At 41.4% G+C, this 22,712-nt stretch overlaps 1 protein-coding gene across 1 annotated transcript in view; it reads right to left on the bottom strand.

The window, feature by feature from the left end:
• LOC139381718 (synapse differentiation-inducing gene protein 1-like) overlaps positions 1–15,389 on the bottom strand; it is a 33,478-nt gene extending 18,089 nt beyond the window's left edge. Inside the window, exons 1-3 of the mRNA XM_071125445.1 lie at positions 14,974–15,389; positions 11,658–12,330; positions 5,318–5,455 (exon numbers count right to left, since the gene is read on the bottom strand). Of these exons, the coding sequence (XP_070981546.1) occupies positions 5,318–5,455; positions 11,658–12,224 (705 nt within the window). The 5' untranslated portion in view covers positions 12,225–12,330; positions 14,974–15,389. The remainder of the gene's footprint in view (positions 1–5,317; positions 5,456–11,657; positions 12,331–14,973) is intronic.
• Positions 15,390–22,712: the final 7,323 nt, after the last annotated feature.

The raw sequence follows: 22,712 nt of genomic DNA, 5'->3' as shown, positions 1-22,712 counted from the left end.
GAGGGCGGAGCAGTTGCCGTACCAGGCGGTGATACAGCCCGCCAGGATGCTCTCGATTGTGCATCTGTAGAAGTTTGTGAGTGCTTTTGGTGACAAGCCGAATTTCTTCAGCCTCCTGAGGTTGAAGAGGCGCTGCTGCGCCTTCTTCACAATGCTGTCTGTGTGAGTGGACCAATTCAGTTTGTCTGTGATGTGTATGCCGAGGAACTTAAAACTTGCTACCCTCTCCACTACTGTTCCATCGATGTGGATAGGGGGGTGTTCCCTCTGCTGTTTCCTGAAGTCCACAATGACAATTTCTCCAAGGTGTACGTTTACAGATGAATTTGCCACCAGAAGTCTGTATTCAACAACTTAAAAGACATTGTTGAAATGTTTGAATGTTTTCTTTGCAAAAATAATGTAGTTGACATTCAGTATGTGCCTACATTTTCAATGTTTTGCTAATGCCCGTTCAATACTTTGTTTTGTTAATGTCAGTATTGCCTTGTAACCTAAGCTTTGTGCCTTGTATGTGATTTCATTCATTTTACAATGATATGGTATAGAATATATTCCATTCTCAGACCTTTCTTGTTATTATTCTTGTGTCTCTTTAAGTTGGTTGCAACTTCAGCTTATCCTTCAGCTTTATAGAGTCAGATATTCCAGTTTTAATAGACTTGGTAATATTAACTACATTGTCTTATTATGGGTTGCATGTGATGTATGTACACTGCCTTCGTAAAGTATTCAGACCCCTTGACATTTTCCACATTTTGTTATGTTACAGCCTTATTCTAAAATTGATTAAATAAATAATAAATCCTAAGCAATCTACACACAAAATGCCCCATAATGACAAAGAGAAAACAGGTTTTTAGAAATGTTTGCAAATGTATTTAAAAAAAAATCAAACAGAAATACCTTATTTATATAAGTATTCAGACAGGTGCATCCTGTTTCTATTGATCATCCTTGAGATGTTTCTACAGCTTGATTGGATTCCACCTGTGGTTAATTCAATTGGTTGGACATGGTTTGGGAAGGCACACACCTGTCTATATAAGGTCCCACAGTTGACAATGCATGTCAGAGCAAGAACCAAGCCATGTGGTCGAAGGAATAGTCCGTTGAGCTCCGAGACAGGATTGTGTCTAGGCACAGATCTGGGGAAGGGTACCAAAACATGTCTGCAGCATTGAAGAGCCCCCTTAAGGTTACTAATGGCATTAGATTTGCATAGTGGCATGTCTGAGAAAAATTTGGTAACAAATGGGTTAAGATGACTGATATCTGAAACACAAACTCCTGAGGGAGGTGTTGAAAGAGAACCTATGCTATGGCAGAAACCCTGTATGTGTGGGCGGTAGACAACATGGTTTATCTAGAGTACACATAAATACAGACTGTAGCAGAAAATTGAGCCGTACTGCAGCAGTTCCTTGCTTTAAGATTATCGATCTATGCATGGTTATCCATTTAATTATCACATTTACATAAATGTAAATACTAACAATGTTCTTAATTATAAGGTTCTGGCTTCTAACTCTTTAGATCCAATAAACACACTTATATCCGTGCCTATCCATTCTGCACACACAGTAAATTGTGTCTATAGTATTTTTTTAAATGATGAAGTGAAGATTTCAACATTTTGTGTACGTGGGTTGCTTTCTCAAGGCTGTATTTTCCTTCATTATGTTTTGCAGACCACCTTTGATTTTTCTAAATCCCAAAGTGTCAGTATCAATTGAGGACAACTCAAAGAAGGAAGATGATCAGAAGAGATTTACTTAACATGGGTTTGTGCATGTGTTTTCAAATCACTGAGGCTCAAAATGTTTTCCTGTCCTGCTCCTTTCAGGATCTTTCAATGGCTGCTTTGAATAGCTTATCTTTGATAATACCCTAAAGCTTTTCAAAACCTCCCACCATGGCGATGTTGTTTTAAATCCAGCCTGCTACATTTTTTATTCTGCGTCTGCTAGGCTTTGTAGTTGGATTTTAGGGAATTGATTTTAGTGTGGGCTGTGTTGCCCATGCCAACCAAGCAGAGTTTTTTTTAAAGCTGGAGAATGAGAGAGAGATGTAGGTGTGAGTCGTGATGTGCAGTCAGACCAGAGTGATGCAGTGTGGGTAGCAGGCCTCTGCCAGAGGCTTCGAGCAGCTCACAGATATATGAGATCGTTACACACACAGGGAAAACAACTACCTACCATCTTCATCAGGTCCACTCTTATCTTCCTCTCAAGGTGAATTAATGTTGTTTTTATATGGGATTTTAAGAAACATTTGTGTGTTGAAAATGCCTAACCACTTGTATAATCTATTTACATACACTTCAAACAGACATGCACTAAGTGTACAAAACATTAAGGACACTTTCCTAATATTGAGTTGCACCCCCGCAGTTGTGTTAAGTTGGCTGGATGTCCTTTGGGTGGTGGACCATTCTTGATACACACGGAAACTGTTGAGCATGAAAAACACAGCAGGGTTGCAGTTCTTGACACAAACCGGTGCGCCTGGCACCTACTGTACAACCATACCCCGTTCAAAGGCACTTAAATATTTTGTCTTGCCCATTGACCCTCTGTATGGCACACATACACAAACCATGTCTCAAGGCTTAACATTTTTTAACCCCCTGCCCTTCATCTACACTGATTGAAGGGGATTTAATAAGTAACATCAATAAGGTATCATAGACTAACCAGGTGAATCCAGGTGAAAGCTATGTCACGAAAAGAGCAGGCGTCCTTAATGTTTTGTACACTCGGTGTACATACCCCACCAGGCATGCCACTATGGATTTCTTTACGGTACCAAACCAAAAACAGATTTAACGTTACTCACCACATTTTATGCTCTGCAGTGCTAGCTAGCTGTAACTTATGCTTTCAGTACTAGATTCATTCTCTGGCCCTTTGACTGGGTGGACAACATTGGGTGGTCAGTTCATGCGGCAAGAGCTCTGATAGGTTGAAGGATGTCCTCCGGAAGTTGTCATAATTACTATGTAAGTCTATGGAAGGGCATGAGAACCACGAGCCTCCTAAGTTTTGTATTGAAATCAATGTACCCAGAGGAGGACAGAAACTAGTTGTCCTCCAGCTACACCATGGTGCTACCATACAGATTGTTGTTGAGGCTACTGTAGACCTTCATTGCAAAACAGTGTGTTTTAATCAATTATTTGGTGACTGGAAAACATGTAGTATAGTTTTATCTAGAAATAATAACTTTTTTAATGTTTCACTATTTGTATTTTTATGAAATTCACTGAGGATGGTCTTCCCTTTCCTCCTCTGAGGAGCCTCCACTGGCATAGAGCCATGTCATTGTGGAATGCTCTGCCTCCAGAAGTTACTCGGGCAAAAAGCAAGTCCAGCTTTAAAAAACAGATACCAAATCTTCTTGTATCCCAGCGCCTCACCTCTTTTCTAAATATCCAATTTAACGGTACTGTATATGAATATGTACATTGCCTTGCAAAAGTATTCATCCCCCTTGGTGTTTTTCCTATTTTGTTGCATTACAACCTGTAATTTAAATATATAATTTTATTTGAATTTCATGTAATGGACGTGCAACCAATTACCTTCAGAAGTCACATAATAAGTTTAATTAATGCCACCTGTGTGCAATGAAAGTGTCACATGATCTCAGTATATATACATCTACTCTGAAAGGACCCAGAGTCTGCAACACCACTAAGCAAGGGGCACCACCAAGCAAGCGACACCATGAAGACCAAGGAGCTCTCCAAACAGGTCAGGGACAACGTTGTGGAGAAGTACAGATCGGGGTTGGGTTATAAAAACATATCCAAAACGTTGAACATCCCACAGAGCACCATAGAATCCATTATTAAAAAGTGGAAAGAATATGGCACCACAACAAACCTGCCAAGAGAGGGCCGCTCACCAAAACCAAAACCAGGCAAGGAGGGCATTAATCAGAGAGGCAACAAAGAGACCAAAGATAACTCTGAAGGAGCTGCAAAGCTCTATAGCGGAGATTGGAGTATCTGTCCATAGGACCACTTCAAGCCGTAGACTCCACAGAGTTGGGCTTTATGGAAGAGTGGCCAGAAAAAAGCCATTGCTTAAAGAAAAAAATAAGCAAACACATTTGGTGTTCGCCAAAGGGCATGTAGGAGACTTCCCAACATATGGAAGAAAGTACTCTGGTCAGATGAGACTCAAATATAGCTTTTTGTCCATCAAGGAAAACGCTATGTCTGGCGCAAACCCAACTCCTTTCATCACCCCGAGAATACCATCCCCACAGTGAAGCATGGTGGTGGCAGCATCATGCTGGGGGGATGTTTTTCATCGGCAGAGACTGGGAAACTGGTCAAAATTGAAGGAATGATGGATGACGCTAAATACAGGGAAATTCTTGAGGAAAACCTGTTTCAGTCTTCCGGAGATTTGAGACTTGAATGGAGGTTCACCTTCCAGCAGGACAATGACCCGAAGCATACTGCTAAAGCAACACTCGAGTGGTTTAAGGGGAAACATTTAAATGTCTTGGAATGGCCTAGTCAAAGCCCAGACCTCAATCCAATTGAGAATCTGTGGTATGACATAAAGATTTCTGTACACCAGCAGAACCCATCCAACTTGAAGGAGCTGGATCAGTTTTGCCTTGAAGAATGGGCAAAAATCCCAGTACCAAGATGTGCCAAGCTTGTAGAGACATACCCCAAGAGACTTGCAGCTTTAATTGCTGCAAAAGGTGGCTCTACAATGTTTTGACCTTGGGGGGTGGGGGGGGGAGTGAATACTTACGCTCAAGTTTTCCGTTTTTTTGTCTTATTTCTTGTTTGTTTCACAATAAAAAATATTTTGCATCTTCAAAGTGGTAGGCATGTTGTGTAAATCAAATGATACAAACCCCCCAAAAATATATTTTAATTCCAGGTTGTAAGACAAAAAAATAGGAAATATTCCAAGGGGGTAAATACTTTCGCAAGCCACTGTATATATGAATAATGTGAAATAGTATTTTTTTTGTCTCTTGGTGTCTTTCTAATATATAACTCTTGTTTGAATTTAATGTCACATCTTTTGTTATTGTCTCTATCTGTTCTGTACTTTGTCATCTATTTTTACATTTAATGTGAACCTCGGGAAGAGTAGCTGCAGCATGTGCAGTAGCTAATGAGGGTCCTAATAAACAAAACGTAAATCTAGAAATGATTGACTTATTTCGGTTAGTTATTGTCTGATGTTATACACATTCTCCTAAGACTGCCTTGATATTTACTGTAAATGCTTGCGGTGACCATGCCGTGGTGTTGAGTCATTGACAGTACAGTAGTACTTACCTCGTGGGACAGGTAGAAGGCAGCGATCCCCAGGGGCCAGAAGCAGCACACCATGGAGAAGACGCTCAGGCCCAAGTGGTCTCTTGGTGGCATCATGAGGAAGTTGTCCTCACTCTCCGAGTCGCTCGAGTACTCGCTCTGTGAAAGCACAAAGAGTGAATACTTTGAGTGAATACTGCATGTCAAGAAAGAAGAGGGGTCTACAGAAGACTGCACTGTAGCGCATCATAGGGTGGCCTTGCTAATGTTTCGTTGAAATGATTTTCTGTCTTTATAGACTACAGATGACCTCTTGTTTTCCTCACCTCAGTACAGGTTTGTAAATACACTGACAGCTTGCACAGTTGGGCTCTCTAGCAGTCGATTTGCACCGGGAGGGCCCTGTACATATGTTCACCCAGACAGGGGCACGACTAGCCATGCCAGCTGGACAATGATGGGCAAAAAACAACCCACCACCTCGCTCTCTCTCGCTCTCTCTCTCTGCTTCCTCTCTCTCTCTTAGACACAGTGCCTTCAGAAAGTATTCACACACCTTGACTTTTTCCTAATTTTTTTGTGTTGCAGCCTGAATTCAATAATAATAATAATCAGGTTTAACATTATTTTTGAATGACTACCTCATCGCTGTACCCTACACATACAATTATCTCTAAGGTCCCTCAGACGAGCAGTGAAGTTGAACCACAGATTGAACCACAAAGACTAGAGAGGTTTTCCAATCCCTCTCAAAGAAGGTCAGCTATTGGTACATTGAGTATCCTTTTGAGCATGGTGAAGTTATTAATTATGCTTTGGATGGTGTATCAATAAACCCAGTTACTACAAAGATACAGGCGTCCTTCCTAACTCAGTTGCCAGAGTGGAAGGAAATCGCTCAGGGATTTCACCATGAGGCCAATGGTGAATTTAAAACAGTTTAATGGCTGTGGCAGGAGAAAACTGAGGATGGATCAACAACATTAACCTAAATAACAGAGTGAAAAGGAAGTCTGTACAGAGTAAAAAATATTTCAAAACATGCATCCTGTTTGCAATAAGGCACTAAATGAAAACTGCAAAAAATGTGGTTTATGTCCTGAATACAAAGTGTTATGTTTGGGGGAAATCCAACACATCACTCACTGAGCATCACTCTTTATATTTTCAAGCATTGTGGTGACTGCATATTGTTATGAGTATGCTTGTCATCGGCAAGGAATAGGGAGTTTTTTAGGATAAAAATAAATGAAATAGATCTAAGCACAGGCAAAATCCTTGAAGAAAACCTTTTTCAGTTTGCTTTCCAACAGACATTGGAAGACAAATTCACCCTTCAGCATGACAATAACCTAAAACAAGGCAAACATACACTGAAGTTGCTTACCAAGATGACATTGAATGTTCCTGAGTGGCCTAGTTAAATTTGACTTAAATCGCCTTTAAAATATATGGCAAGGTGGTCTCCCGAGTGGTGCAGTGGTCTAAGGCACTGCATCGCAGAGACTGGAGGCACAGTCGACCGCGACTCACCGCGATCGGGAGGTCCATGGGGCGAAGCACAACTGGCCTAGCGTCGTCCGGGTTAGGGAGGGTTTGGCCGGCAGGGATGTCCTTGTCTCATCGCGCACTAGTGACTCCTGTGGCGGGCCGGGCGCCGTGCACGCTAACCAGGTCGCTAGGTGTACGGTGTTTCCTCCAACACATTGGTGCGGCTGGCTTCCGGGTCGGATGCGCACTGTGTTAAGAAGCAGTGCGGCTTGGTTGGGTTGTGTTTCGGAGGGCGCATCGCTTTCGACCTTCGTCTCTCCCGAGCCCGTATGGGAGTTGTAGCGATGAGACAAGATAGTAACTACTAATAATTGGATCCCACAAAATTGGGGAGAAAAGGGGGTAAAAAAAAACAACATTTGAAAATGGCTGTCTAGCGATGATCAACAACCAACTTGACAGTGCTTGAATAATTTTTAAAATAATAATATGCAAATATTGTACAATCCAGGTGTTCAAAGTTCTTTCAGGCTTACCCAGAAAGACTCACAATTGTAATCGCTGCCAAAGGTGATTCTAAAATGTATTGACTCAGGGGTGTGAATACTTATGTAAATTAAATATTTAATGTAATTCACTCTGAAGAAATTTGAGAGAAAAAAAATCTAAAAACATGTTTAAACTTTTTCATTATGGGGTATCGTGTGTAGATTGAATCCATTTTGAATTCAGGCTGTAGGGCCATGCTTTATGGCCTTAAAAAAAAGCTGCTTTTACCTTAATTTCCAGCATGATCCACTGGGTTTGCTGCAGGTAGAAAGTTCTAGGAAATGTTATTTTAATTGTCTCCAGTCAATCAATCAATCAATCAATCAATCAATGTCTGGTTGTGCATGTGTGTTTGGTGGGGAATCGCCTAAGTCAGCGGTGGCGTACCTCTGTGACCTTAATTGCACAATGCCTATTATTTGTCAGGGAATACTATTTGTAGTTCAGTGATTCTAAACCTCACTTTGCTCAAGCTGATCCTTTCCAACGGACTTGTAAATTGTAGCTAAAAATGGGTCAGTTAGGGGCAGTTAAAGGGGAGAGTCAATCAAACCAAATGCAATATACTTCCATGGTTGGTTTCATTGACTCATACTCATGACTCATACTGGTGAAAGCAAAGTGCCCCCCCAAAAAAGCCAAAAAAGCATTGCCCTAATTATGAGGACATTCTTGTCCTGGAGGGTGGATTAGCAGGAAACTACAAGAAATCCTTGCACCTCTTCAGAACTCTAGCTAATTAACTTCAGATGGATTCCGAGCAAGACGCCAAAGAAATGTAATTCACAAATATCATTCCAGACACAGTGCCTAAATCCGGCGGTAATGGAGTCAGAAATGTGGCTGTATAATAGAAGAGTCAGATGCTCCATTAACTAGATTCTGAGACAGACTTCAACGTTCTATGAAAAATACCAGAGTACACAGTAAATGATATATGATAATTGAAGGGACTTAGATAGTAACTTAGACAGCCTATGTAAATGTGGAAGGCTTAGACATGTTTTACTCCACAAGTACTGTAAGAACGTTGTGAAGGACAGTCCAATAACAGAAACCCACGGGAATCGTGTTAAGTGTTAATAATTATTCTGTGGGCACCTCATACAGTTGAAGTAGGATGTTTACAAACACCATAGCAAAATACATTTAAACTCAGTTTTTCACAATTCCTGACATTTAATCGTAGTAAATATTCCCTGTCTTAGGTCAGTTAGGATCACCACTTTATTTTAAGAATGTGAAAATGTCAGAATAATAATAGAGAGAATGATTTATTTCAGCTTTTATTTCTTTCATTATATTCCCAGGAGGTCATAAGTTTACATACACTCAATTAGTATTTAGTAGCATTGCTTTTAAATTGTTTAACTTGGGTCAAACGTTTCGGGTAGCATTCCACAAGCTTCCCTCAATAAGTTGGGTGAATTTTGGCCCATTTCCTCCTTACAGAGCTGATGTAACTGAGTCAGGTTTGTAGGCCTCCTTGCTCGCACACACTTTTTCAGTTCTGCCCACAAATGTTTTATAGGATTGAGGTCAGGCCTTTCTGATGGCCACTCCAATACCTTGACTTTGTTGTCCAAGAGCCATTTTGCCACAACTTTGGAAGTATGCTTGGGGTCATTGTCCATTTGGAAGACCCATTTGCGACCAAGCTTTAACTTCCTGACTGATGTCTTGAGATGTTGCTTCAATATATCCACGCAATTTTCTCCTCATGATGCCATCTATTTTGTGAAGTGCACCAGTCCCTCCTGCAGCAAAGCAACCCCACAACATAATGCTGCCACCCCCGTGCTTCACGGTTCAAATCAAATCAAATCAAATCAAATTTTATTTGTCACATACACATGGTTAGCAGATGTTAATGCGAGTGTAGCGAAATGCTTGTGCTTCTAGTTCCGACAATGCAGTAATAACAAGTAATCTAACTAACAATTCCAAAACTACTGTCTTGTACACAGTGTAAGGGGATAAAGAATATGTACATAAGGATATATGAATGAGTGATGGTACAGAGCAGCATAGGCAAGATACAGTAGATGGTATCGGGTACAGTATGTACAAATGAGATGAGTATGTAAACAAAGTGGCATAGTATAGTATAAAGTGGCTAGTGATACATGTGGCTAGTGATACAAAAAGGGGGTGTTCTCCACCCCCTTTTTCCTCCAAACATAATGATGGTCATTATGGCCAAATAGTTATATTTTTGTTTCATCAGACCACATGTCCCCATGTGCAGTTGCAAACCATAGTCTGGAGTTTTTATGGCGGTTTTGGAGCAGTGGCTTCTTTCTTGCTGCGCAGCCTCTCGGGTTATGTTGATATAGGACTTGTTTTACTGTGGATATAGATACTTTTGTACCTGTTTTCTTCCAGGACTTTCAAAAGGTCCTTTGCTGTTGTTCTGGGATTGATTTGCACTTTTCGCACCAAAGTACGTTCATCTCTAGGAGACAGAACGCGTCTCCTTCCTGAGCGGTATGACGGCTGCGTGGTCCCATTGTCACATTCTGACCTTAGTTCCTTTGTTTTGTCTTTGTTTTAGTATGGTCAGGACGTGAGTTGGGGTGGGCAGTCTGTTTGTTTTTCTATGTTGTATTTTGCGTTTGGCCTGGTATGGTTCTCAATCAGAGGCAGGTGTCGTTAGTTGTCTCTGATTGAGAATCATACTTAGGTAGCCTTTTCACACCAGTGTTTCGTGGGTGAATGTTTTCTGTGTCTGTGTGTTCCACACGGAACTGTTTGGGTTTTCGTTTCTGTCTTTCACTTTGTTATTTTGTATTTGTATAGTGTTCAGTTTGTATTATTAAAATGGACACATACCACGCTGCAAATTGGTCCGACCTCTCTTACTCCTCATCAGAGGAAGACGACGAACCCATGGCGTTTATACTTGCGTTTATACTTGCGTACTATTGTTTGTACAGATGAATGTGGTACCTTCAGGTTTTTGGAAATTGCTCCCAAGGATGAATCAGACTTGTGGAGGTCTACAATTTTTTTCTGGGGTTATTGGCTTATTTCTTTTGATTTTCCCATGATGTCAAGCAAAGAGGCACTGAGTTTGAAGGTAGGCCTTGAAATACATCCACAGGTACACCTCCGATTGACTCAAATGATGTCAATTAGCCTATCAGAACCTTCTAAAGCCATGACATAATTTTCTGGATTTTGCAATCTGTTTAAAGGCACAGTATATGTAAACTTCTGACCCACTGGAATTGTGATGCAGTGAATTATAAGTGAAATAATCTGTCTGTAAACAATAGTTGGAAAAATTACTTGTGTCATGCACAAAGTAGATGTCCTAACCGACTTGCCAAAACTATAGTTTGTTAACAAGAAATTGTGGAGTGGTTGAAAAATGAGTTTTAATGACTCCAACCTAAGTGTATGTAACCTTCCGACTTCAACTGTACATTATTACATTGCTGTGTATTTCAAAGAACCCACGTTGAGAATCCACTGAGCTAATTTTCTACTGAATAAGGGCAAAATGAAGGGAAGTTTTTTTGTTGCTTTCTCTAAAGTATTACAACATACTGTAATAAAGATCTTATTAACTCAAATTAAGAATGCACTATAAAAAGGGTGTTCACCTTGACTGCTCCAGTGACAACCACCAGAAACCATGGCAATACCAGAAACCAACAGTTTAGTGTTGACCGGCAAACATGTAGTATATAAATAACTAGTCTTTGAAGGTCACATAAACACAGGGATAGGGAAATTATATATCCACAAGATAGCCATCTGAGCCCACATACAGTACATGTCTTCTCCTGCCTTGTCTGTCCAGAAGCCTCCTGGGCTGTGCTACACCTGAATCAGAACAGTTGGCAGAGACAGTCAGACGCAGTAGATACCCAGTGGTCCAGACTGCCTCTCCCTTTTCCTCCTATTTCTCTTCTTCTCCCAACTCCTCCGTTCTCCTCTATCATCTCTCCTCCCGTCTCCTTTCACCATATAATCTCCTTTCTCCTCTCTCCATTCTAGCCTCTCTGAATTCTCAACAGAGCCTCTTTCATGCTGAGGCAGCCTATGAAAAGCCTGATATTTATCAGATGTCAAGCATAAAACGTTGCTCTCTGTGAACAGCTTCAAGGACCCAAGTGATCTTCGTCCTTCAGACAAAAACTTCTGTAATCCATCTGGTCCATTTGTATTTGGCTCTAAATGCAATAATAGAAACATATAATAGAAACTTCTAACCATACAGAAATACATTCATGTGTTTCATACATATAGCCATCCCTTAAAATGTTAACATTCTAATGTATTATGATAAAAGACAGAGCCAACCGAGCCTTACCTCCAGCTCTTGGAACTCATCATCATCGTCAATGTCATAAGACAGGGTCTGGATCTTTGCATCCTCCACAGACAGTTCCAGGAACTTTCCATCGGCAAACATCAGCCCATCCTTGGAGGCAGCAGAGGAGCCGGATGCCAAGTCCTCTATGAAGGTGGTCTCACAGCAATCCCCAACTCCTCCATCCCCCCAGGCCCGCAGCATGTTTTCAGAGTACAGGATCAGGTTGGGCCTGAAGCGGGGGTCCATGCCCTGGGGCAGAGCGCTGGGGTTGAGCAGCTGTGGGGGTCCCCCTCCTCCGCCCACCCCCTGACCATTCTGCTCCTGCTGAGGGGACAGGTTGACCACCATGTGACCCTGATACTGGGGGGCCGAGTACACCGACACCAGCCCTTCTTTAGTCTCTACCATCAAGCTGCGGGTGTTGATCAGACCGTTGTGCTTGCAGGAGGCCAGCCCTGCATTCCTTCCTCTCCCAATTGGAGAAGTCATCCGCTGGGTGGGGGGCTCAGCCTCCACAGCCTGGCTCGAGCCTGACCCCGCTCCCTGTCCTGGTCCACTCTCCATCCTGGCTTAGAGAGCTGGATTGTTTGATCAAATCCCCTCCTCTTTAAAGGCCTCTCTCATAGGGGCCTTGGGTTGGGGAAGACATGGGATGGCAGGCTGCACTCTCCTGTGGGAGGTCATATTAAAATGGTTTAGCAGATAAAAAGGTATTTTGTATTCAATTTGCCTTGTTGTTGTTTTCATCAAAAGCAGTATAAACCCAGACAAAGCTTTAAACCGTTCATACTTCCTCTATTTAGGTTACTGAATTGGTATTTCAAATGAGAAAAATAATTTTTAAATCAGTGTTGGGCTTTCTGCCTATTTTCATGTAGTCTTGTACATGTTGATTTATTTTGGTGAATCCAGCTCAGTCAGAAACATGGCCAGGTAGAAGGTTTAAGAAAAAGTGAAGAGGAGTGTTTTGTCAATTAACATCCACCATCTCTGTGAAGATTTAATGGCACAGCTGCTAGTCACAAAACATAAACCCTGCCAAGCATTAAATCCCAAGGTGTTCGTTGCTGCCTAAGGCACTTCTAACTCCCAACCTATATCACTTTGCCTTTTATCTGGTGGGGTATGTACCAACAAATACATTTTGTTGGCAAACACACACATGCCCGCATGCACATACACACACAAAAACACACACATGCATAGCACACACGCCTCACCCTCGATCCCTCTCTCAGCCTGCAAGATTTTGCTTCTCAACCATGCAAATGTAGACCCTGCATATGCAGTGACGTTTCATGTCAGAGCCATTGATAATCTATCGGCATGCTCTACCTTGCCAAGGCCTGGAATGAAAAGGCCATTTTTGCTAGGTTCAGCAGTAAACTGTGTGTGCAGGATGAGAAACGGGCCACTGCAGGGGGAGGCTCTAATGGACAAGACATCCTGGGCAGTTTTTGAGTGTATTGCCACAGACTGTGAGAACAGATTCCCGTGCAGAACCCTGTGACCAATTAAATGCCTCACTGAATGTGGGAGGTATTGGGACTCCCTTGGCTTAATTTCAAGCCTTCATTTGTTTGCTTTTCGTCTTTTGCTGAAGAGTTCAATGACCTGCTTTGCATTCATGGCCTCGGGGAAAGTTAACCAACAGCTTTAAAGCATGTTCTTGCTTTAATTAGCTAATTAAAGGCTCCAGTGGAATTAAAATGGACTGCCACTGTTCCCTTTCTATCACCTTCAATGCTCAAAGCCAATGTCAAAGCTAAAGCCTATTGGAGGGAGAGTCCTTCAACTGTTCAACATTGCAATCTCTATTTACATTATGAGAATATCTAGCAGGTCACGTTTTGGCTCAGTGGCAGTCACAACACAGTGCTATCTCTGAGCATATGACCACAATTGGCCCTCACAAGACCAAGCTTTTAAAGGCTTGACTCGGCACTGAGCCTCTGAAACCATTGGAGTACATAACTAGCCTTGCAATACAGACAATAATGGGAGAGTCATTCTTCTGAAAAGATACTAGATGGGCCACTTTGAAAGGGACTATAGCTCCCTGTTGACAAGAAGTCAATGAATTGAGAATGTGAAATGAAGTGACAATTGGTCCCCCCTTGCAACACTAAAATACAATGGAAACAGTGAAGATCATGTTTCCATACAGTCCAATGACCTCTATTGACATTTTTTTTTTTAAATACAGAAAAGTATATGTTTGGAAGCTATCAATCAGGCCAGATAATGTTAACGTTTTCAAATAATGAGTGTTAGGGTAGCCTACCAGTCGACAATTGAACTTTCCATGAAAGCAATATACAGTATCTCAGTTTGCGGGTTATAGCCAGGCTAAGGGTTGGCCAATTTCCTTGAATATTCATAGTATACATAGTGCACGCAATACTGGTTCAGTAAAATAACCTAGTCCATTTGAATGAATTCGAGTGTAAACTAATCCAAGTGTAGGACATGACACATGTGAATGGAGAAGTAGGCTAAAACATGGTCAGCACCGGATCAAAATAGCCGCACGAAGTCTCCTCCGGTGAATGGAGGAGCTATCCATGGTGCTGTCATTCAAGGTCCTTTGTTTACCTTGTTTGTAATGAGCACGGGACCGTCGTCAGGGCCCAGACATCCATCACTCATCTTGAAACAAAATCAGCCTTATTTGATATACAGCCCACGCGGAAATGCGGCAATGTCGTTGATGTTATTGTGAAACGTGAAGCATATGTATTCAAAAAAGCTAGTAGCCTACCCCTTTGGTAAATTTATCTGCATCGCCCAAAAAAAAACGAATCAATGAAAATACCAACTGGGCAAAAACTGGTTGCATCAACGTTGTTTCCACGTCATTTCAACAACAACAAAAATACATCTGATGACGTTGAATCAACGTGGAAAACTGATTGGATTTGCAAAAAGTAATCAACATAAGGGAATTTCGTATTTTTTTCACCCAACCTTTAACCTAAATCCAGTGACATAGTGAAATGTTGTTGAATTCACATTAGTTTACATCTCAACCTAATGTAAATATAAACTAGACGTTTAAATGACGTCTTTTCCCAGTGGCTAACTAACATTTATTTATAGGCTTGCTTGTGTTCTTCGCACTCTCCTCAATTCTTTAAAACCCAATGTCATGAATAAAATTGACAAATGTAGGTTACAGTTATATTTGAATTGTGAATAATTTACGATGATAGTGTTATTTGGTTATGCGCTGGTGTCATCTTGGTGCAATCATTCATTGCTGTAACCTACTTGTTCGTGATCTGACTGGCAAGACATTCACACACACACTTACCTTCCAAGGTGAAAGGGCGTTCTGCGGCGATTAGGCTGGATCCCGTGGGAAACATAAGTGGACAGAGGGTTTATCAATCCGTCAGGGCTCGTTCCCTTTCTCTGGTAATTCTCTACAAGCTATCCCATATACATCTAGCCAGAACTCAGAGTCTCCGCCTAATCTGCCCAAAAGTGTTAAAGCCAAGCCTCAACAGTCCGATTTCCACCCTCCAAAAAGCAGAGCAAAAAACATCAGTCAATTACACTTTTCTTTTGTGTGCCTGCAATGGGGGTGTTGCAGTTGGCTTCTGCTCAGATTGGATGAATCCAGCGGGGAACAGATGCAGCAGCATGCAAGCAACACAAGCTACAGACATACCACAAGAAGAGCATCTTACTTGCGAAGCGAAGGCAGCTGCACTGTGCTTTGTATGTGAAAGTGTCGAATAGAAACCTTTCAGACCTTACCTAGGCTAGTGTTGGATGAAGGTCCCAAGAAAAATGGAACAGTTTACCCCATGGTCCTAAAGAATGCGGGTTCTTCCAACTCGTTTTCATACTTTTTCATGCTGAAATATAGGGTTTTTGAAGAGGATTACATTATCAATGAACCATCAATATCAATGAACCATGGTTAAGTAACCCATCTGCTACATTATATTAGGTAAATCCGATACCTCATTTTATATTTACAAATATGACAATGTAATGTTGTGGTTGTTGAAGGAGGCATTATTGAGTTTCTTGCTTGTCTATCAAATAATCGGATGCTGCCCCCATGTGTATCTGTGCTTGAACAACAAGAGGTGCTACTTTAAATCTTGTTGAACAGAAATTAAATTCAAAGAATGAATAATTTTTTGCATATATTTGCATATAGTCTTTTGATATCTAAAAGACAATATATTTCAGCACCAGACAGCTCCAATGTACAGATAAAATAGATTATGAACTAAGCTAAGCAAAAAAGAAAAACCTCAGAGTGATTATGAAATTGTGTAAATATCCTGATTTGAAGTGTGACCAATCAGTTTCAAATATAAGTTTGCTTGATTTGGCTGATTTATTCTGATCAAATGCTTTCCTTCAAGATCTACATGCATGCATGAGCTTGTTGTAATGTATTCATGTTTTCCAAATGTTGTTGTGTTAGAGCCTGAATTTAAAATGGATTGATTACATTTAGTTTTTTTTGTCACTGGCCTACACACAATACCCCATAATGTCAAAGTGGAATGATATTGTTATGGCGAGCCTAAATAAAAAATGTCTTAACAAGTCTCAAAAGTTGCATGGACTCACTGTGTGCAATAATAGTGTTTAACATGATTTTTGAATGACTACCTCTTCTCTGTACCCCTGCTTAGCTCCATTCCATTTATTTCTTATCCTCCCCAGTCCTTACCGATGACAAGCATACCCATAACATGATGCAGCCACCACTATGCTTGAAAATATGGAGAGTGGTACTCAGTAATGTGTTGTATTGAATTTGCCCCAAACATAACACTTTGTATTCAGGACAAAAAGGTAATTGCTTGGCCACGTTTTTTGCAGAATTACTTTAGTGCCTTGTTGCAAACAGGGTGCATGTTTTGGAATATTTGTATTCTGTACATACTTCCTTCTTTTCACTTTGTCAAAAAGGTAATTACAATGTTTTTGATCCATCCTCAGTTTTCTTCTATCACAGCCATTACACTCTGTAACTGTTTTAAACTCACCATTGGCCTCATGGTGAAATCCCTGAGCAGTTTCCTTCCACTCTGGCAACTGAGTTAGGAAGGACGCCTGTATCTTTGTAGTGACTGGGTGTATTGATACATCATCCAAAGTGTAATTTATACCTTCACCATGCTCAAATGATATATCTACCAACAGATGCCCTTCTTTGTGAGGCACTGGAAAAACTCCCTGGTCTTTATGGTTAAATCTGTTTGAAATTCGCTGCTCGACTGAGGGACCTTACAGATAATTGTATGTGACAGGTAAAATCCTGGAGGAAAATCTGGTTCGGTCTGCTTTCCACCAGACACTGGGAAATGAATTCACCTTTCAGCAGGACAATAACCTAAAACACAAGGCCTAATCTACACTGGAGTTGCTTACCAAGAAGAAAGTGAATGTTCTTGAGTGGTCGAGTTACAATTTTACCTTAAATCTACTTTAAAATCTGAAAATTGTTGTCTACCAATGATCAACAACCAATTTGACAGAGCTTGAAGAATTTTGAAAATAATAATGGGCAAATGTTGCACAATCCAGGTGTGGAAAGCTCTTAGAGACTTACCCTGAGACTCACAGCTGTAATCGCTGCCAAAGGTGCTTCTACAACGTATTGACACAGGGTGTGAATAATTATGTCAATTCGATATTTCTATATTTCATTTTCAATAAATTAGCAAACTTTCTAAAAACATGTTTTCACTTTGCCATTATGTAGTATTTTGTGTAGATGGGTGAGAAAACAAATATATGTAATACATTTTGAATTCAGGCTGAAACAACAAAATGTGGAATTAGTCAAGGAGTGTGAATACTTTCTGAAGGCACTGTACAGTACATAAACAGATCACAACCTACCTACATGTAATTCTTACCATTGAGCTATGCCCTAACCTAAATCCCCTTTAGAGTATGTCTGGATGACTCTCCATATTCTGACATAACAAAAAGGTCTTAGTGCCACCAGAAATTGATCATCACTCTTATTAGTACTACATAACAATTGTTATTGTTGCTAGTGAATTTATTGTAGAGGTCGTGTACACCCATAAAGGGCAGCAAGTGCTAGGGAAGCTATGTACATCACCGTTTTTTTTTGTGAACAATTGTTTTTATTGGGTCACATCAGAGGATGGTTGCCAAGATGTTGCTGACAGACACGGTTGCACTGTTTCGAGCTCCTACCCAACGTTTCTAGTATTATTACCTACAGCCAAAAATAACTTTGGGATATTAGGTCGGTGTTCATTCACCAGAAATTCAACTAGAAATTCGACTTCCCTGGCCTGGATCCTTTGTTTGAACTTCCAGAGGCTGCCCCATTCATCCCGGGTGCAAAACCAAAACGTTGACAAAGGAGAAGAGGGAGGAGAAGTGGGGTTCTAGTCATATTCAGGCGGCGAACAAACCATCCACCACTTTCGAGTATATTACTCACTAATGTTCAGTCCCTGGGCAATAAGTAGACGAGGTCAAGGCGAGGATCTCCTTCCAGAGAGACATAAAGGACTGTAACAAACTCTGTTTTACGGAATCATGGCTCTCTCCGTGAAACTCTCTGTGAAACACCCCTATACCTACAGAGGTAGAGGGGTGTTTGTATTGATTAACAACTCATGGTGTGATTGTGGTAACGTACAGGAAGTCCTTGTTCTCCTGATCTGAAATACCTCACCATCAAATGCTGACCGCGTTACGTGTATATCCCCCCCAAGCCGACACCGCAATGGCTCTCAAGGAACTACACTGCACTTTGTACAGACTAGAAACAGCATATCCGTTTATTGTAGCTGGGGAATTTCATTTAAAAAAAATCTCATGAAACGCTCCTGAAATTCTATCAACACATCTCCTGTGCTACACGCAGAGAGAACACGCTTGAAAAAATACCTTCCAGGACAGACTAAATGGCCCTCCCTCCCCCGCCCTCCCTTTGCAAATCATCAAAACTGAAAGCGTGAACCACCGCATTTAACCATGGCAAGGTGACTGGGAACATGGACGTGTACAAAAAGACCAGCTATGACCTCCGTAAGGCAATCAAAGAAGCAAAACGACAGTACAGGGACCAAGTGGAGTCACAATTCAACGGCTCAGACACGAGACGCATGTGGCAGGGGCTCCAAACAATCACAGATTATAAAGGGAATTCTCAGGGTGATGAGAGGTGTTGGATTTGCACCAGACATAGCATTTTCCTTGATGGCCAGAAAGCTACATTTTAGTCTCATCTGACCAGAGTACCTTCTCCCATATGTTTGGGGAGTCTCCTACATGCCTTATGGCAAACAGAAACGTGTTTGCTTATTTTTTTCTTTAAACATTGGCTTTTTTCTGGCCACCCTTCCATAAAGCCCAGCTCTGTGAAGTGTATGGCTTAAAGTGGTCCTATGGACAGATACTCCCATCTCCGCTGTGGAGCTTTGCAGCTCCTTCAGGGTTATCTTTGGTCTCTTTGTTGCCTCTCTGATCAATGCCCTCCTTACCTGGTCTGTGAGTTTTGGTGGGCAGCCCTCTCTTGGCAGGTTTATTGTGGTGCCATATTCTTTCCATTTTTTAATAATGGATTTAATGGTGCTCAGTGGGATGCTCAAAGTTTTGGATATTTTTTTATAACCCAACCCTGATCTGTACTCCCCCATAACTTTGTCCCTGACCTGTTTGGCGAGCTCCTTGGTCTTCATGGTGTAGCTTGCTTGGTGGTGCCCCTTGCTTAGTGGTGTTGCAGACTCTGGGTCGCCAGTAGACAATGGACCTGATCGGACAGCTCAGAGCTTCTGCTCTTTTCTGTCCATAAGAAACAATTGGATTGGTGGAAGAGGCAGGGCAGGCCAGGAGCAAGGAAGGAGGGTGTGGTCAAGCAAGGCATCCCCCGAGGCTAGATGCCCTAGGGTTTTTATCAGAACGGGCGTAGATTCGTTTCGCCTTTTTCTTTTCCCGACATGAGTTTGTGGTGTTTACTTTAAAAAATAAAATATAAATAAAAAATAAAAGATAGAAAACGTCATAAAAAAATTAGCTCACAACTGTGCAGGGGGAGAGGGGTGGGGGCGCTAAGGAGTGCATTCTACACACTTTCATACACACACAATTGATTGTTTTTTTTGTATTATTATTATTTTTCTTCTCCCCTTTCCTCTCTTCTAGGTCAGTTTCAGCATTATGGACATGGGTGTATCTGTGGTCTATTTGGCTTGTCCCACAGCTTCCTTCAATGATGGGTTGTGAGCGGCTCTGTTGATGAACTTCTGGCCAATGATTGACTGTCTATTGTTGATTGATGTCAGTCCAGATATGCTGTTAACGTAGTGATTGCTGATGTATCTTGGTAGTCTGCAAGCCATTTTTATTGCTATGAATTCTTCAGGTGCATGGATTCTACAAGGTGTCGGAAACGTTTCACAGACGATGTTGGTCCATGCTAAAGCGATGACATTACGCAGTTGCTGCAGATTGGACGGTGTACGTTCATGTTGCAAACAGCCAAATCCATCTCATCCCAAAAATGCTCTATTGGGTTTGGTCAGCAACAATGTTCAGATAAGCTGATAACCTGGATGGCAGGAAGCTTGGCACCAGTGATGTACTGGGCCGTTCGCACTACCCTCTGTAGCGCCTTACAGTCAGATGCCGAGCAGTTGCCATACCAGGCGGTGATGCAACCTGTCAGGATACTCTCGAGTGTGCAGCTGTAGACACAACAGGACTGGGATTCGATGGACCAGGCAATGTTTTTTCCACTCCTCAATTGTCCAGTGTTGGTGATCATATGCACACTGGAGCTGCTTATTTTTAGCTGATAGGAGTGGAACCCCGGTGTGTTCTTCTGCTGCAATATCCTATCCGTGACAAGGATCGACGAGCTGTGCTTTCTGAGATGTCGTTCTGCACACCACTGTTGTACTGCGCTGTTAATTGTCTGTTTGTGGCCCACCTGTTAGCTTGCACAATTCTTAACATTCTCTTTCAACCTCTCTCATCAATCAGCTGTTTTCGCCCACAGGACTGCCGCTGCCTGGAATGTTTTTTGTTTGTCGCACCATTCTCTATAAACCCTAGACACTGTTATGCATGAAAAGCTCAGGGGGGCGGCCGTTTTGGGGATACTGTATCCGGCGAGCCTGGCACCGACGATCATACCACGCTCAACGTTGCTTAGGCGGATTGTTATGGCTGAATAAACAGCAGGATTTTTTTTTTGCCCATTCTAACGTTCAATTGAACAGTAACTGAATGCCTCAATGTCTTTCTGCCTGCTTTATATAGCAAGCCACTGCCACATAACTCACTGTCTGTAGGAGCGATCCTTTTTCGTGAATGGGTTGGTGTACATAATAAACTGCTAATGAGTGTATTGTTATCTATCTTAAATGACAGGACTTTCACGAATTGTATGATATTATCGTGAAGCTTATTTCAAAACATTAGGGGGGTGGCAATACACATTTTTTGGATGGGTCCGCCATAACACTCACAGAGAAGAAGAATAAAACATTAGGGGTGAGAGGCTATGCGGACAAGCCTGATGTCCAAAATGTATGATTTATGCGCAGCGAGATGGATGCCGCTTTCAAGACAACTTGTAACTCTGAAACTCGCGCAGAGTTTCTCCCTTGGGAAAATATCAGAATCGAACACAGCCATAGAATCGGTTTAGTCAGTTGTCTAATGAGCCCTTCCCAGCTAGCTAGTTTATGCTTGTGGCTAGAAACTTCAACCAGAATTTCAAATTAATCTGCCGAAGTTGGGACTTAAAAAAAATAAATGTAGATGTAATGCCGTAGATTTACATTTTTGGCGAAAATCACTACAATAAATGTGCTTTAGCTGTCACATTGGCCTGATATTGGCTACAATATTCTAGATTATTCATTCTCCGTACTGCAGGATAACAAGTGCTCGGCAAGCGGGACACACTGCATGTTGTTGTGTTACTATGGAACGCCGTTTGGAACATACTATGGACATGTACATTGGATGCAACCCGGATATAGACCGTCCATGAATCGGAGTATGCGAATCTGAATTAGATTACAATGAAAACAACGGTAGGACATCTTGGATGCAGTCTCAAATTCTTTGTTGGAAATGGAAATGGCCGTTTCTGACATGACGTGAACAATGTAATATTCTATGAAAGAAACTGTTCCTCTTTACTCCCGTAGCATTCCACCTAATGTGGGGGAGGCTATACGGACACGCCTCGTGCCCAAGTTCGCAGTTGAAAGTTGATTTGAGACAAATGGATTTGGCTTAGTTGGTTCAGTCAGTTGTTCTGACGAGCACTTCCCAGCTCGCTATTTATGCTGGCTAGCTGACAACAGCAGCATTGCGCTAGTTAAAAATGGTAAAAGAAAGTGATTATTTCAATTGTAGTTATATTTAGAGTAGGATAACAGCCTACTTGATATAGCATGAACAGCAATTAATGAATCATGTAAACCTAAAACATGACAGACATTAGATGAAACTATATATTTTTTTTTTCGGTTGCAGTGACTTAGACCGCTGCGCAACTCGGGAGGATGGCTATATCAATATTTCCTCCACCAGTTCTTACATAATTAATTTTACTCACACAAAAAGATCCCACCATGTTGAAAAAACAAATGATCTGTTGGAATTTATACAATTGTACCACAAATAGGATACATGTCATGATTAAAAAAACAAAACAAGGAATGACTTTACTAGCATACTGGCATAAAAACTGGATGGAATGGAAACGCGATTAGTGACTGTAAACAGAACCGCAGAAGAGTTTTGAAATCTTCCACATCATATATGAATCAGCTTTCGTTTTGTTAGAGAAAAACATGCTACTTATTGTTTTCTATAAAATGTTTTGCACAATTAATTTACTTAGTTTTGATCACTTTACACTTATTGAGCGATAGACCCCTGTAAATGCAATTTGCCTAACGCTTCGTGACGGAGAAGAACCATATTGTTTCAAGCAAGTGCATTTCCAACCACGTTCACTCTCCTCGATTAACTTCGACCTTTTTAAAAGAGGCAAGAGATGACGCAGGA

The sequence above is a fragment of the Oncorhynchus clarkii genome, chromosome 23 (assembly GCF_045791955.1).
Source record: "Oncorhynchus clarkii lewisi isolate Uvic-CL-2024 chromosome 23, UVic_Ocla_1.0, whole genome shotgun sequence".
NCBI lineage: Eukaryota > Metazoa > Chordata > Actinopteri > Salmoniformes > Salmonidae > Oncorhynchus > Oncorhynchus clarkii.
The sequence above is the reverse complement of the archived record's forward strand: the minus strand, read 5'-3'. Positions and strand labels throughout refer to the sequence as shown.